This window comes from Siphateles boraxobius, unplaced genomic scaffold (assembly GCF_051911475.1).
Source record: "Siphateles boraxobius isolate OS27281-9 unplaced genomic scaffold, OSU_SipBor_1 246, whole genome shotgun sequence".
Classification (NCBI taxonomy): Eukaryota; Metazoa; Chordata; class Actinopteri; order Cypriniformes; family Leuciscidae; genus Siphateles; species Siphateles boraxobius.
This window is the reverse complement of record NW_027508862.1, coordinates 5,001-22,845: the sequence shown is the minus strand read 5'-3', so window position 1 is coordinate 22,845 and position 17,845 is coordinate 5,001. Positions and strand designations below refer to the sequence as shown.

The 17,845-nt window shown below is 40.0% G+C and overlaps 2 protein-coding genes across 3 annotated transcripts in view; one reads left to right on the top strand and one right to left on the bottom strand.

Moving 5' to 3' along the window:
- The window catches only part of abl1 (c-abl oncogene 1, non-receptor tyrosine kinase), a 59,936-nt gene extending 52,082 nt beyond the window's left edge, over positions 1–7,854 (top strand). For both annotated transcript variants that reach the window (XM_077241896.1, XM_077241897.1), the window contains 6 exons: positions 175–352; positions 2,715–2,899; positions 2,974–3,126; positions 3,825–3,914; positions 4,615–4,743; positions 5,142–7,854. In XM_077241896.1, the coding sequence (XP_077098011.1) occupies positions 175–352; positions 2,715–2,899; positions 2,974–3,126; positions 3,825–3,914; positions 4,615–4,743; positions 5,142–6,691 (2,285 nt within the window). In that variant the 3' untranslated portion in view covers positions 6,692–7,854. The remainder of the gene's footprint in view (positions 1–174; positions 353–2,714; positions 2,900–2,973; positions 3,127–3,824; positions 3,915–4,614; positions 4,744–5,141) is intronic.
- A 930-nt stretch (positions 7,855–8,784) lies between these two features.
- Positions 8,785–17,845, bottom strand: part of LOC143749410 (ras-related protein Rab-14) — a 10,995-nt gene continuing 1,934 nt past the window's right edge. The window contains exons 3-6 of the mRNA XM_077241899.1: positions 17,644–17,710; positions 16,649–16,736; positions 16,544–16,574; positions 8,785–10,518 (exon numbers count right to left, since the gene is read on the bottom strand). Coding sequence (XP_077098014.1) covers positions 10,341–10,518; positions 16,544–16,574; positions 16,649–16,736; positions 17,644–17,710 — 364 coding nt within the window. The 3' untranslated portion in view covers positions 8,785–10,340. The remainder of the gene's footprint in view (positions 10,519–16,543; positions 16,575–16,648; positions 16,737–17,643; positions 17,711–17,845) is intronic.

Below are 17,845 nucleotides of genomic sequence, written 5' to 3'. Positions count from 1 at the left end.
TACTTAAGCTGGACTGTGACGCTTTTTTCTTCTGGAAACAAACTTTGTTGCATTATTTTCCTGTTATCTCTGTAAAGCTGCTTTGAAACACTGTATAAATAACTGTGACTTGATGATTCTGAAGGATCTGTTTAATCACTCCTGCGGATGTTCTGTGCTCGTCTCTTATATCAGGCGTCTGCACACGGGAACCTCCCTTTTATATCATCACAGAGTTCATGACGCACGGGAACCTGCTGGATTACCTGCGCGAGTGCAACCGCCAGGAGGTCAACGCTGTGGTGCTGCTCCACATGGCCACGCAGATCTCCTCCGCCATGGAGTACCTGGAGAAGAAGAACTTCATACACAGGTGAGCGCGCAGGGCTCTAGCCTACACACACCCTTGTGTTTAGTTGGTTGGGTAATAGTTGAATTTTAGCAATTCCTAATTTTGATTCCAATAAGGTAAAAAAACGTTGATATCATTCACATTTAGTCTTATTGCAAAACATTAAATTGTAGCTGAATATCATTAACAGGCTAAAGAACACTTACACAAGGAACGTTTGCCTGTGGTTTAAAAACACCATAGAAGAACAACTAGCCTTACTAATATACACTTCAAGCATTATTAAAGACAAGGAAAAACTTTTGACTTTTTACTTTTGACTCCAAACTGGAAGAACTTCTTCCACGGGTGAGCCAGAACTGCGGTCCAGATTAGGGATGTGCAAATGTTAGAATATTCGACCTGTAATTATTATTCGAAAAATAAAATACTATTCGAATTTTTTCTTTAATTTTTTTTCGCAGTTATAATTAAATGCACTGGGTGGCGCTGTGGAGTGGATTGTATTTGATCACATAATGTTGTCGTTTGCCTCGCGAAGTTTGGAATTACTAGATGAAAATAATATTACAAAATGGAGTTACATTTAATCATTATTAATGAAACTGAGTTGTCATAATATCACCACCACAATGAGAAAATCACATGAAATCCAAACAGCAGTCGACTGAGAAAGCAGCTGTCCGTCACTGCATTAACGACTGCAGGTCAGCACAGCTTTACCCGGGAATCGTGATCCGAGATGAGATCTTCTGGTAGCAAAATTATTTAGAGACATATGCTTCCTTTAAGTTTTGTTGAGGGAGACGGGTGTGAGATAGTGCTGTTAGTAACTTCACTTTGCGCACTGTGTCTCTGCAATGTCTGTCAGCGCGGCACGTTTTCTCACTCGAGCATGTGGATGTTATAGTTTTTCTCAACATGAACGTGAAACAATATAAACACGATAATGCTGACTCGAGTGCATGTACGTTCTGTACGATAACCGCGCAGTCTGCTTTATTACGCGTTTTTTTCCGTTCGCGCTGCTTGAGCTTAAATGCTTTTGTTCTTTATATTTTTTCTTTACACATTGTTAAATGTTTTCAACTAAAAGAAAACCTTAAGATAATATAAATGCAAGCTTGTTCAGAAATGGTGACAAAAACTTTAAAAAAACTTAAACTTAAAAAATAACGTCGCTCTCGTTGAACGATATTTAGATAAATTAATATTCGAATATATTCGATTTTTATGATCCCGAATATTCGAATACAATATAAATTTTTTTTAAAAAGCCCATCCCTAGTCCAGATGTGACGCCTACACTAGTGTTGACAAAAATATTGACTTCGGTACCAAGTTGGTTCTGAAATTGTAAAAATGTGAGGTTTTGAGCACTGTTGAGCTGAATCGGTGTGTGTGTGTGTGTGTGTAAGCGGTCGCTGAAGAGCCTCATTATGTATATTTACATGTTTTTGAAGCGCTGATCATTGTAGCCAATCACAGACATATCCGATGACCTTGTGAACACAGCGGCCAATCAGAGGTGTTTATGATTCCGGTCAGCGCTCAAAGCCTCACATTTTACAATTTCAGTACCGACTTGGTACCGAACGACACTAGTCTGCACACACCGTTGTGTTTAAGATTGGGTATCATTTTAATTTTAACGATTACGATTTCGATTCTGCTTATGGATGCCGATTCTTATCGATTCCTAATTTCGATTACCATAAGGTAAAAAATACAAAATATATTGCCAATTTATTTTACACGCTGAACCTTTATAGTTGTTTACGAATATTTTTATTTTTACAGTGTGTGATTGTATTATTTAATTTTATGCATGTGAAGTACTTTGAGTTGCATTCTATGTATGAAAAGTGCTATACAAATAAATGTTTATTATTATTTATGCTTCGAGGTCTTGATTTCTTTGAGGCTTAGAATCCAGTATTCCTGTAATTATTTTGTCTTCTATGAGTTTGATAAAGAACTCTGTCTCGTATTCTGTCCAAACACACCGCGTCATCTACGTCAGGTGACTGTAAACGCACAAAAACTCTTTGTGAAATATTCCTTTTCAAATTGCCTGAAAAACCTCCTCATGCGAATGCAAAAACTTTTTTGCGATAAATGGGAGTTTTTGCAAAATTTACGTGTTTCGATTGGGCGTATTTCCAATTTCGATTTGCGCAATTTGAAGGGTGATATAAACGCGGCTGCAGTTTGCATGTAATTATTGCGATGCGTGCAATTTTTTGGAGAGTTCTCCTATCACACGATTCCAGTTTTAACATTCTATGCAGAAAAAAATCAGATACAGGACAAAGGTACAACATAGAATTAGTCAACTGTAGGAAATGACATGTTTCCAGTTACAATCTGGTTCTTGTTTCAGGGATCTAGCTGCCCGAAACTGCTTAGTTGGGGAGAACCACTTGGTTAAAGTGGCAGATTTTGGACTGAGTCGCCTGATGACGGGAGACACATACACAGCCCACGCCGGAGCCAAGTTTCCCATTAAATGGACCGCACCGGAGAGCCTGGCCTATAACAAGTTCTCCATCAAGTCCGATGTGTGGGGTGAGCAAAGATCAATGAAATGCTGATGCTGTTGATGCTTGTGTCGAACTGACATTCTTGCTTGAACTCTTCAGCATTTGGAGTCCTGCTTTGGGAGATTGCCACCTATGGGATGTCTCCTTATCCTGGAATCGACTTGTCCCAAGTTTACGAGCTACTAGAGAAAGATTACCGCATGGACCGACCCGAGGGATGCCCAGAGAAAGTCTATGAGCTCATGCGGGCCTGTAAGCAGCTCTTCAGATTATTCAAGAAAAGTGACTCCAATACGATTACAAGTAAACTGTGTCGTTCCCTCGCACTTTGTAACATCTTTCCCTCGCGGGTCAAAATGAACCAAAGCCCCTGGAATTATACTTAATTAGTTTTTTTTTTATTGACCTTTAAATTACTAGATTTGATCTATAAATAATAAATAAATAGTAATCTAAGCACATTCCTCACATTCTTTTAACTTAAATTCAAAATAACACAGTTTCATGCATAACCCTTTTAATTAAGCTTAAAATATCTTACATTGGGTGTTTTTGCAGACCTCTTGTGGAATAATAATAATAATATACATGAAATTTCATGATTCTTGCCACTAGATGGCCTTATATCTCTATATGGAGGAAATGAGCTGTCCCGCTGGGTCCTAAAGTCAGTTAACTTCAGTGTGCATTCACATACACATGTAGACAATATAAAATCTTTTTTTGGTAAAGTTTTAGCATTTTTAGTTTGATTTTTCAATGAATTACTCGACTAAATTAAATTTTATTTATTCGTGGTTCAAGTGTGACTAAAGTCCTCAGGTCTTGGACCCCTCTGATGAACACTCAATTTTTAAATAAAAAAATAAAATTGTTTCTGGTCAAAAAAATGAATACATCTGCAGGTCTTAAGTTGCCGTTTGGACTGACTTTAGTGCTTGTGTCCTTAGGTTGGAGATGGAACCCTGCAGAGCGACCTTCTTTTGCTGAAACCCACCAGGCGTTTGAGACTATGTTTCAAGAGTCCAGTATCTCTGATGGTATGACTTTATCTTTAGAGAAGAGATGGAGATACTTGTTCATGCTTTTATTTCTTCTCGTCTGGATTATTACAATGTACTGTACATTTGTTTAAACAAATCCTCCATGGACAAACTGCAAGTTGTACAGATTGCATTTGCAAGACTTTTGTCAAAGACCAACAGGAGATCACATGTTACACCTGTGCTTAAGGCTCTTCATTGGCTTCCAATTAGTTTTAGAGTGCAGTTTAAAATTTCAACCATTACTTACAGAGCCTTGCATGGTCAAGCTCCCTCTTACATCCAGGATCTATTGCACGCACACACTTCTGGTCGCTCTTTGAGGTCTTCAGGCCAAGACCCTTTAACTATTCCCAGAACAAGTTTTAAAACAAGAGGTGATCATGCTTCCTGTGTGGTGTCTCCAAGGCTCTGGATCTCTTCCATTAGCCTTGAGGGCCTTGGCCTCTGTGGAAACCTTTAGAAAACACCTGAAGACACATCTATTTAGACAAGCATTTAACTAGCCATATGGTTTTGTATGTTGTTGTCTTTATTTGTTTTCTTTTTTCTTTTACTGTGAAGCACTTTGTGACCTTTCTTTTCTGTGAAAGGTGCTATATAAATAAAGTTAACTTACCTACTTATCTCTGGAGGTATAGAGAGATTTGCATGTACCTTACTTGTGGCTCATGTTTTAAATGTTCATGGTTTGCAGAGGTGGAGAAAGAGTTGGGGAAGAAAGGTAAGAAGCTGCCACTCGGTCCAATACAACAGGCCCCAGAACTTCCCACTAAGACGAGGACACTACGAAGACATATGGACAGTAGAGATGGTGACAGCCCAGGTAAGCTGTGCTCTTGTCTAGTTAAAGGGCTAGAATACAATCAGAGTTATATAAAAAAAATGTCCTGGCTCTACCAAGCTTTATAATGGCAGTGAATGGCTGTTTCTGATTTGAAGTCCATAAAAGTGCATCTTTTCTTATAGATGCACTTGTATGATGGATAGATGCAATTTTAACAACTTCAAAACAGAAACAGCCATTCACTGCCATTATAAAGCTTGGAAGAGCCAGGACATTTTTTTTTTTATATAACTCTGATTTTATTCGTCTGAAAGAAGATACACTAGGATGAGTTGAGGGCGAGTAAATCATGGGCTAATATTCATCTTTGGGGGAACTATCCCTTTATTTCCCTGTGATTAGTGAGCGATACTAATAATGAGTTGAACCCTTTGCAGACGCAGCAGAGCCTGAGCTCCCGATGATCCCGAGGCCTCTCCTTGACAGCAACTTGAACGAAGATGATCGGCTCTTGACTAAAGATAAAGATAAGTTCCGGATGAATCCCTTCAGTTACATCAAGAAAAAGAAGAGAACGGCTCCGGCGCCCCCGAAACGTTCCAGCTCGTTCGGGAAGATGGATGGGCACTTGGATCGGAGAGGACTGGGTCCCGATTGCAGGGATGATTTCAACAACGGGGCTTCAGCCAATGATGCCTTGCAAGCCATTGATCCTTCCAAATTGATTGGGTCCGGAGTCACCAATGGAGCCCTGGTGTATCCCGGTCAGCTCTTCCCTTCTCATTCAAGGAAAAAGGGCACGGGAACAACATCAGGGAAACTCGCCACAACTCCGCCAGCAGAAGAAGACCCAATGTCAAACTCAAAGCGCTTCCTAAGGTCTTCATCCGCGTCTTGCATGCCTCCAGGATCGGAGCGATCCGAATGGAAATCGGTCACTTTGCCTCGCGACATCCAGTCTTCTCACTTCGAGTCGGGAACCATCGGAGGCAAGCCGGCTTTGCCTCGCAAAAAAGCAGATTGCATGCCGAGAGGTGGAACCCTAACCCCGCCTCCACGCCTTCCCAAGAAAACCGAGGATGTGTCGGATGAAGTCTTCAAGGATTCGGAGTCTAGTCCCGGATCAAGTCCTTTGACTCTGACGCCAAAGCTCGGGAGGCGCCCGCAAACGGAAACCTCTAAAACGAGTGCCTTGCAAGCAGAGCTCTTCAAACCCAATGTGTTTCCAACTCTGGATGAGATCAGACCTCGTAGGCTCAAGCAAACCTCGGAAATCCCTGGACAAAGAGAACGGGAGAAGGGAAAGTTTGCAAAACCGAAACCTGCTCCTCCTCCTCCGCCTCCCGTCTCGAGCACCAAATCTGGGAAGACTTCGAGGAGTCCTACTTTTGATGTGTCTTCAGATACCAAAATCAAGGGTCCTGAAGTGAATCCTTCTAATCCCGGATCCACAGAACAAGCCAAGGGAAGTCTTTGCCAAGAAAGTGCCAAGAAATTGCAGAAAAACACCTCGAAAGCTCCTCCCACTAAAACCTCTCCTACTTCTCCGAGTGCTCCGCTTCCGGGAATGGGAACGACTGTCGGAGACCCCGGATTGAACTTCATTCCCCTCATAACGACTCGCCGTTCGTTGAGGAAAACGCGCCAGCCGTCGGAAAGACTCTCCAACTCTTGCATCACGCGCGAGATGGTCTTAGACAGCACAGATATTCTGCGAGCCGCGATCGGACGGATCTCGGAGCAAACCGGGAGCCATAGTGCCGTGTTGGAGGCGGGGAAGAACCTCTCCAAGTTTTGCGTGAGCTTCGTCGAGTCTATCCAACAGATGCGCAACAAGTTTGCTTTCCGAGAAGCCATCAATAAGTTGGAGAGCAGTCTTCGTGAGTTGCAGATCTGCCCTGCGGCCACCGGGGGAGCCAACACTCCTCAAGACTTTTCCAAGCTGCTTTCCTCCGTCAAGGAGATCACTGACATCGTTCAGAGGTAGCGGAGAAAAGCGTAGATGCAATCCATTCCTGGATCCTTCTCTGGGTGGACGCACTCTTCAAGGGAACCAACCTCATGCCAAACATTTACGAACGACACTAAAACTGGGGAAAGGTCCTCGAAAGTTCGTTTGGCGATCTTGAGGTAGAAAGGTCTGAGTCGTGTTTCTAAGCAATTCCACAACTTGACTTTGACTTTTCTTGCATTTTCTCAAAGCGAGCATTATGTCAGCATTGCAGGTGATTTTGATGGAAAAACACCTCACGTGCCTCACAATTTCCAATATTTTTTTAGGGATCGAAATCTACAAAAGCAACATTCAAGATCATAGTATTGACAAAGACTGAACTCTTTTTCTTCGTGTGGATTGGTCAAGAAAGGGCTTTGTTGTGAGATGTGAACGGTCCCTGTGAAATGAGGAACTTCATTTTTTGAAACCGACTGATTACGAATTGTATGATTGCAACACTGTGCCATGAATGACGTTTAACTGATGGATTTTCCCAGCTTTTCCTGATCCTGTCAAGGGTTTTGAACAAGTGTTCCTTCAGCACAATCACTACATACAGTACATGACTTTCCAAACTACACAGTGGCCTTAAAGAGCGAATGAAACACTACTGTCTCGAGGAGAAAGACTTGGAAGTGAGCATCAGAGCTTAAGAAGCAGTATATGTATAGATGTTTTTATTGTAATGTCCTTCATTTACCACTTGATGTCATTTGAAAGGTTTTCCACACACCACTGACGGAAACGGCTTTATCCAATGACCACACGCCTGTCTTAAAATTATAATTCTCATTGAGGATGTCCGAGTCAATGACTGTCTCACTAAAAGCTTGTGTAATTGAAATAATGCATTGTTTTCAGTATTAGTTTGTCTTTTCGAAACTCTTTTCCATCTGACTGTGACGCCTGAGGAGAAACCCGACCACAAGCTGCCTTTAATTCAACACGGTACTTCCAGTGTTGACTTTTCTTGTTTTCAGTTTTGTCTCTTCAAAATCATGCCACTACTTTTTAAATGTGTATTCAAGCCTCACCCTTTTGTAGACTCATCTTTGTAAATACACTTGCTTTCTCTTTTCTGTTGATTCTTCCTGTGACCTTGGTGCAATTTTGTGTTGCATAAAATACAAAGAAATTTTGCTACTTGAACAACATATAGAGTTCATGTTGCTGTCCTGTCCATCCTCTGTTCTAGTGCTGTCCTTCCGCATGTTCTGCATGTTCATGTAGTTGTGGTCTTCATTTTAAACCTGTTTGTCAGGGTATCTGCAGGGTTGTTCAAATCAAAGTTAAGGCTTTTGAAGAGTGGCACAAAAATGTAATGCTGTATTTAGGGGGGCATGCAAGTCAATGTTTATGGTAACCATAAGATAAATTTAAATATAATGATTTACACACATATATACCGTTCAACTTATACGTGTTGAAAAAACTAGTTATATAAAGTGGTAAACCTCCCATTTTAGCCTTTAAGCCATTTTTTTTTAAAGGTACACTAACTTTTTTTTGTTCAAAATGAACAAAATTAAGTCAATACATACAAAATGTGTTTTGTCTCACCCTGATTCACTATGGTAAGCCTATTATAAGAGTTTATATTTTGGAGCTGTCGGGATGTTGCTGTGCATGTCTCGTCATATTCATAAACAGAAAAGTTGCTGGAATTAGTAGCGCTGGAGTTTATTCTCAAGGGAGAACCGTGTTTATTAATGTGTAGAACTACAGTAAATCTTACGCTTGAGATCCTTTCATCTAAACTGATTATATCTCTGAATGAATGTAAGATAATCATATTCATCCGCAGAGAAACAAAGCTTTAAAATTTGATTGTATATAATATTCTAGATTTTTTTAATTCACAATTTCACGCTCTGAAAGTGCGGACTGTAGAACAAGCGTTTTTATTCCATTATATTGTAGCCTTTTGAAGATTAATAATCACATTTAGCCATATCTCAATTGCTGTTTGCAGTCCCCAAATTTAAGACATCTTGAAATCATAATTTTGACTTTTCTTATTCCACTGAAGATATTTGAAATCATTACATTTGATAAAACCTGGTTTGTTCAGAATGAAACAGCCGTTTTCTGTCTAGAGCATATTTAATGTTGTCATTAAAATCAAAAAGTCAACATTTTAAAATCATATACATACACAAAACAGATTTCAAAGTTAGCACAGCTCATTCAGAGTTTATACATATGTACTGTTTTTACTAGGTCATTCAGACAGAGACGGTTCGTCCTTCGATCAGTAAAGATCTGATTCGAAGTAAAACGAGCCCGTTTCGAGAGTTTGTGACCGTCTTCTTTCTGCGTGAGGAGTCAGTTACATCACAAACAGACACAGCCTTATATACAGCCGCTGAATCAGATCTCATATGGTACGTACACTGAATTAAGACACAGATGCTGCTTCACAAGAAGTCTCGTGTGTTGTTAATATACAAGCCAATGGCGCAGCCGTTTACTGTACAGGCTAAACAACTGGAGCGTTTTCCATCACATTTCATAGATCTATACAAAAACAGTTGCAGTGCTGTAAAACCAAACTCAACTCCAAACTGTGTTGAGCTAGTAAAGATTAAACAGTGATAGTAATAATATTAACATGAATAACAATAAGGCAACATAAAACAACAGTGGTAAGGACAGACGAACGAACGAATGATCAAGGAGCAGAAGAGAAGAAAGAATCATCTTTCCATAAAGTGTCTTCGATTCATAAAGCTGTCCAACCCTTGACACTCGCACGTGTGTTTCGTTCCGTTTTAAATCTGGGATCTCGTGGAATCAAGTCACGTGTACAGATGCGCATGTGTTATTCAGAGTGCTTTATCTACAGGAGCGTCAGACGGGCGGCCCGTCGGGGACCGACCCGAGAAACACAATCATGCTTTCAGCTACAGGTCTCGTTTCAGATGAATCTGACGAGCTAGAAAACGAATATCAATAAAATAAGAGCCTGATTGGTGTTCAGCAGATTCTTCTCTCCTAAACCGATGCGTCACGTGATTAGTTGGAGGATGATGGGGGAATAAGAAAACACTGAGCAAGATGGACAGATGAAGAGAAGGATAGGAGCAAATGAACGAACGTAGCCGTGACACCTCCCCCCCTGGGCGGAGACCGGGCCGTGTGTGTGATGATGAGGATGATGAGGATGATGATGTCGTCATTAATAGCCACACCCCTCCCGCTGCGGCTGGGGTTCGTGTGTGTGTGGTGATGATGATGATGATGATGGGGTTCGTGTGTGTGATGATGATGATGATGTCGTCATTAACAGCCACACCCCTCTCTCTGCGGCTGGGGTTCATGTGTGTGTGTGGATATGATGATGATGGGGGTCGTGTGTGTGATGATGATGATGTCGTCATTAACAGCCACACCCCTCTCTCTGCGGCTGGGGTTCATGTGTGTGTGTGGATATGATGATGATGGGGGTCGTGTGTGTGATGATGATGATGTCGTCATTAACAGCCACACCCCTCTCTCTGCGGCTGGGGTTCATGTGTGTGTGTGGATATGATGATGATGGGGTTCGTGTGTGTGATGATGATGATGATGGTGGTCATTAATAGCCACACCCCTCCCGCTGCGGCTGGGCTTCGTGTGTGTGACGATGATGATGATGTCATTAACAGCCACACCCCTCCCGCTGCGGCTGGGGTTCGCTGGTGATCCGGCCTCCCTGCGGCGCTGATGGTTTGTGTTGAACACCTGATTCTGCTGCGTTCAGATCCAGACTGCCGTCCTGAATGTTCTGGTAGATCTTCTTCGCCGCCTCCAGGAAAGCATCCTCTACGTTCTCACCTCTGCGACAACAAACACACGCCTGTCATCTATAAGCTTACAGGAGTTCAACACACTGATTACAAGTGTGCCATGTTTATAGTATATAGTGAGTACTGAGAATATAGTCAGTACTGAATTTATAGTGGGTATATACTGAATGAAGAGTACTGAGTATGTATAGTAAATACTGAGTATATAGTGAGTACTGAGTATATAGTGAGTACTGAGTATATAGTGAGTACTGAGTATATAGTGAGTACTGAGTATATAGTGAGAACTGAGTATATAGTGAGTACTGAGTATAGTGAGTACTGAGTATATAGTGAGTACTGAGTATATAGTGAGTACTGAGTATATAGTGAGTACTGAGTATATAGTGAGTACTGAGTATATAGTGAGTACTGAGTATATAGTGAGTACTGAGTATAGTGAGTACTGAGTATAGTGAGTACTGATTATATAGTGAGTACTGAGTATATAGTGAGTACTGAGTATATAGTGAGAACTGAGTATATAGTGAGTACTGAGTATAGTGAGTACTGAGTATATAGTGAGTACTGAGTATATAGTGAGTACTGATTATATAGTGAGTACTGAGTATATAGTGAGTACTGATTATATAGTGAGTACTGAGTATATAGTGAGTACTGAGTATAGTGAGTACTGAGTATAGTGAGTACTGAGTATATAGTGAGTACTGAGTATAGTGAGTACTGAGTATAGTGAGTACTGAGTATATAGTGAGTACTGAGTATATAGTGAGTACTGAGTATATAGTGAGTACTGAGTATAGTGAGTACTGAGTATAGTGAGTACTGAGTATATAGTGAGTACTGAGTATATAGTGAGTACTGAGTATAGTGAGTACTGAGTATATAGTGAGTAGTGAGTATATAGTGAGTACTGAGTATATAGTGAGTACTGAGTATATAGTGAGTACTGATTATATAGTGAGTACTGAGTATATAGTGAGTACTGAGTATAGTGAGTACTGAGTATATAGTGAGCAGGGCTCGACATAAGCAATGGCTCGATGGCCCGGGGCCAGTAAAAGAGTATGTCGGGCTACTTGATTGGCCAGTGACTGGCCATCAGCAAGACAAACAGCAAACGTCATACACAGTGGCGCGAAGAGTGTCAATGTTACTTCAGGTTATTTATAACGTGTTAAAATGTCGAAGAACTACGAGGCTGATACGAGAAAGAGGACATTCAGGGCTGGGCAGTATATCGAGTTTGTACAATATATCAACTTTGAGGCAATACCGTTTCGATACAGTAGTTTGATACGAGCACATCTGAAAAATATAGCGGAGGAAGCAGTGTGAGCTCCTGCAGTGAAAGCACATAGTACAATTGTCCTAAATATGACACAAACTAGTATTAAGCGCTTCAAAATAACTGGTAAGATATAGTTAACAAGTTTAAAGCAGCTTGCCCTGTCAGATACTGTTGCTGACTGAAAGATAAATACTGGCGCTGTTTAATGCGTTTGGGATGTGGTGCTTTCCTCAGTGCTTAACTTACATTTCACTGGTATATTCTCCATCTGTAAATGTTAGAAAGTTTTTAATTTGACCCGATTAGCAGCTATTTGCTTCCCTGTGGTAGATTTAGCTGTAGCAGGGCTACCCAAACAAATACAGGTCATTCTCAAAAAATTAGCATATTGTGATAAAGTTAATTATTTTCCATAATGTAATAATAAAAATTAAACTTTCATATATTTTAGATTCATTGCACACCAACTGGAATATTTCAGGTCTTTTATTGTTTTAATACTGATGATTTTGGCATACAGCTCATGAAAACCCAAAATTCCTATCTCAAAAAATTAGCATATCATGAAAAGGGTCTCTAAACGAGCTATTAACATAATCATCTGAATCAACTAATTAACTCTAAACACCTGCAAAAGATTCCTGAGGCTTTTAAAAACTCCCAGCCAGTTTCATTACTCAAAACCGCAATCAACGATAAGACTGCCGACCTGACTGCTGTCCAGAAGGCCATCATTGACACCCTCAACGGAGGGTTAGTACGGAGTACGGAGTATATAGTGAGTACTGAGAATATAGTGAGTACTGAGTATATAGTGAGTACTGAGTATGTGTAGTAAATACTGAGAATATAGTGAGTACTGAGTATATAGTGAGTACTGAGTATGTGTAGTAAATACTGAGAATATAGTGAGTACTGAGTATATAGTGAGTACTGAGTATGTGTAGTAAATACTGAGAATATAGTGAGTACTGAGTATATAGTGAGTACAGCGTATATAGTGAGTACTGAGTATGTGTAGTAAATACTGAGAATATAGTGAGTATTGAGTAAGTATAGTAAATACTGAGAATATAGTGAGTACTGAGAATATAGTGAGTACTGAGTATATAGTGAGTACTGAGTATGTGTAGTAAATACTGAGAATATAGTGAGTACTGAGAATATAGTGAGTACTGAGTATATAGTGAGTACTGAGTATGTGTAGTAAATACTGAGAATATAGTGAGTATTGAGTAAGTATAGTAAATACTGAGTATATAGTGAGTACTGAGAATATAGTGAGTAAAGAGAATAAAGTGAGTACTGAGAATATAGTGAATACTGAGTATATAGTGAGTACTGAATTTATAGTAGGTATATAGTGAATGGTGAGTACTGAGTATATATAGTGAGTACCAAGTATATAGTGAGAACTGCGGATTCTACCCCCTTATAATAAACCCTGCATACTGATTTAAAAATATAGAAAACACGGTACATAGTGTAATTCACATTCTATTTATCTGTTTGTCAGAGAGAATATCTATATCCCCCAACTATGCTTTGATTTCAACTGACAGATTTTTTTATTTAATACATCACTTATCAGTAATAAAATACATCTTCTTCAAAAACAACAGGTAAATACTATTACAGAGATGAGATAAAGATTAAAGTTAATTTCAGTACACTAATCAGGAGTCAACAAGGTAGAGGCTCATAACAGATCACACGTATCTCTATATATGCTGAAGTACATCAATGGGAATTCCTGTATTATGAACGTGGCACTAGCGGAAGTTATTAACAGTTGGCATCATCTACTGGTGAGGTTAAAGTTTCTCATAGATATAAACACTAGATGTCGCCTTGGGGTTCTAAACATGCGTCAAAACCGCCGCCATCTTGGAACAGGGGTCTTGTCATAGGAAGTAGGTAGGTAACGCTGAATTTATGGATGATGCCGGACTTTTGTGCTGCGTATGGATGTTCACACGAATGAACTCAAAAAACCAGACAGCAAGGGATTACATCTCACAAGATTGAGAAATTTTGTAAAATTTTTTACTATTTCTCTGGACTCTATAATAAATACATGTCTGACCGTTGGAACGAACCACAAAAACTAGAGAAATCGCATTCATGACGATTTATGGTGATTTTATTTCCGTTAGACCTTTTCCTACATTGACGCTGATGAGGGGCTCCCCTGTTTCAAGATGGCGGCTCTATTGACGCATTCGTTCCAATGAACTGCCGTAGCCAAGGCGACATCTAGTGTTTATATCTATGAAAGTTTCCATGCAGAGTCATGAGACCGATTACTCTAAAAACACATCTCTTTAAACTGGCATACACATAGAAAATTATACATTCCTATTATTCAAATCAGTTAAATGATTATTAGGCTGCATAAATTAGGTCAGCCGGAACCGGGAACACTTCCTATAACAGCTGATGTACCCATTACATCATAAGAAGAATGGAATCTACGCTAATGTTAGTCTTTCTGTTTATTCCGAGGTTTACTGTAATCAGCCGGATCCGGTCCGGATCCAGAACAGATGTAGGACCTGCGCCTGGACACGGCTACAACGCATCTCTGAAGTGTCGACTCTCCCTGTGAAGGCCTCATCAACACGACAGCATCGGCACTGATCCTCAACACACTCTCCATACCGGTGTGACTCCGGTCTTCAACCAGATGAACTGGATAATATTCTGATTGTTCCAAACCAATCTGACCTCTGACCTATAATGCCTGAATCATTATCATACACTGTTGGGTAGTTGGCCAGAGGAGGACTGAGCGACTGAGTCTGGGTTCTCACAAGGTTTTTTCTCCATTCTGTCCTGATGGAGTTTCGTTCCTTCACTGTCGACATTTTCCACCTTTGTTGCTGTTGGCTTGGCTTGCTTTGGGGACATTACATTTAACATTTAATTTAATATTCAACAATAATATTGATCTCCTGCATTGACACTATTATACAAGAACTGAACTGGACAATGACATAACTGTTTTCTCCAGAGCGCCTATATATATATACATTAAATTAATAAATTTTTTTAAATAAAAATTAATCATCACTGAACTTGAACTGAAGCTGGACTGTGACGCTTTTTTCTTCTAGAAACAAACTTTGCTGCATTATTTTCCTGTTATCTCTGTAAAGCTGCTTTGAAACACTGTACTGTAAAAAGCGCAGTATAAATAAATGTGACTTGACTATCAAGATGTGTTTTTTCGTGAGTCATACTCAATAATGTCAGCCTCTGCACCATTCAAACAACAACAGAGACACTGTTGACAATTTCACACACATCTCGTGCCAGAAACTAGAATAAAAAGCTAGATAAAGTACAAGATAAATTTGACGTTGTTTTGGGGTACCTGGGCACATCGAGTGAACTGCTAGCACGTTGATAATGTCCATTACGCATGTGTATTTATCTCATCTAAAAAATGAGAGAAAATGTGCATAAACTGAAATTGTGCTGATGTCTGGACTATTGTCTGGGGTTCAGGGAAATACACACAGATGGTTCAATATGTCATGCTATGAGAATACTGCATTTTACAGCACACGTCATGCTGGAATAACTCACGTTTTGGCGCTGGCAAAAGTATATAGTGAGTATATGGTGAGTACTGAGTATATAGTGAGTATATGGTGAGTACTGACTATATAGTGCGTCCTAAGTATATTAGTGAGTATATAGTGCGTACTGAGTATATAGTCAGTACTGAGTATATTAGTGAGTATATAGTGCGTACTGAGTATATTAGTGAGTATATAGTGAGTACTGAGTATATTAGTGAGTATATAGTGAGTACTGAGTATATAGTCAGTACTGATTATATTAGTGAGTATATAGTGAGTACTGAGTATATAGTCAGTACTGAGTATATTAGTGAGTATATAGTCAGTACTGAGTATATTAGTGAGTATATAGTGCGTACTGAGTATATAGTCAGTACTGAGTATATTAGTGAGTATATAGTCAGTACTGAGTATATTAGTGAGTATATAGTGAGTACTGAGTATATTAGTGAGTATATAGTGCGTACTGAGTATATAGTCAGTACTGATTATATTAGTGAGTATATAGTGAGTACTGAGTATATTAGTGAGTATATAGTGAGTACTGAGTATATAGTGCGTACTTAGTATATTAGTGAGTATATAGTGCGTACTTAGTATATTAGTGAGTATATAGTGAGAACTGAGTATATAGTGCGTACTAAGTATATTAGTGAGTATATAGTGAGTACTGATTATATTAGTGAGTATATTAGTGAGTATATAGTGAGTCCTGAGTATATAGTGCGTACTGAGTATATTAGTGAGTATATAGTGCGTACTTAGTATATTAGTGAGTATATAGTGAGTACTGAGTATATAGTGCGTACTAAGTATATTAGTTAGTATATAGTGAGTACTGATTATATTAGTGAGTATATAGTGCGTACTTAGTATATTAGTGAGTATATAGTGAGTACTGAGTATATAGTGCGTACTAAGTATATTAGTGAGTATATAGTGAGTACTGATTATATTAGTGAGTATATTAGTGAGTATATAGTGAGTACTGATTATATTTGTGAGTATATAGTGAGTACTGAGTATATTAGTGAGTATATAGTGAGAGATGTATTCTGCTGATGTCTGGACTATTGTCTGGGGTTCAGGATATTACACACAGATGGTTCAATATGTCAGTAATGCTATGAGAATTAATACTGCATTTTACAGCACACGTCATGCTGGAAGAACTCACGTTTTGGCGCTGGCCTCCAGGAACAGCAGACCTGAAGATTAAACACACAGATGAGGATGAGGACTCAACGCTGCTCCACATCACATGAGGACAGGCTTTACTCACCGTTCTCTTCAGCGAACTGCTTGGCCTCCTCGTACGTCACGTCTCGCTGGGCTTCCAGATCTGCTTTGTTTCCTATGAGTATAATGACCTGCACAAGCACACGGGAAACATCTCTCTCAGAGCCAAACCACCTCAATGTCTTACAAGCAAAAACTTTAACCGTATGTTTCTAGGCAATTGGCAGAGTGTTCTGGGTGGTTGCTAAGGTGTTTCTAGGCAGCTACTAGGGCATTGTTAAGCCATTGCTAGGCAGTTGGAGGTGGTTGCTAGGGCGATGCTAGGTGTCATAGATGGTTGCTAGATAGTTTCATATTATCAGTCCTGTACATTGCCCAGTATATGTCAATAGAGGCCAACCCTGTGTTACTTAAAATGTTCTGGTGCTGAGATATGGCTTATTCATGCAGATAAAGTTCAGATATGGGTGACTAGGCTGTTGTGGGTGGTTGCTAGAGCATTGCTAGGGTGATTTCAGTGGTTGCTAGGGCGTTGCTAGTCGTCATAGATGGTTGCTAAGGAGTTGCTAGTTCTTATGTTTTCAATACTATACATTGTCCTGTCAAATAGAGGCCAACCCTATGGTACTACAATATGCTGGTGTTGAGACATGGCTTATTCATGCAGATGTGGTTGCTAGGGTGTTGTGGGTGGTTGCTAGGGCATTGCTGCGTGGTTTCTAAGGCGTTGCTAGTGTAATTTTAGTGGTTACTAGGCAGTTCCTATGTTATAAGTATATGTCAATAAAGGCCAACCCGATGTTACTGCAATGTTGTGGTGCTGAGATATGGCTTATTCATGCAGATATGGTTGCTAGGGTGTTGTGGGTGGTTGCTAGGGCGTTGCTGGGTGGTTGCTAGGGCGTTGCTAGTGTAATTACAGTGGTTACTAGGCAGTTCCTATGTTATAAGCACATGTCAATAGAGGCCCGCCCGATGCTGTGGGGCTGAGATATGGCTTATTGGTGCACATGCTGTGGGATGGAGGCTTGAACTCACAGTATTGGGGTTGGTGAGGTTCCTGGCGTCAGTCAACCAGCTGCTGAGGTGATTGTATGTGCTTCTCCTGTACAGACACGTTAATAAACACTCGTCGTCAGACCCTAAATGAGCCGCACCAGTTGAGTGACAGCTGTGCAGACGCTAGAGGTCTGGTTTCGGGTTGGGTTCGGGTTTGTAACCAAGAAGAACTATTAAGGCT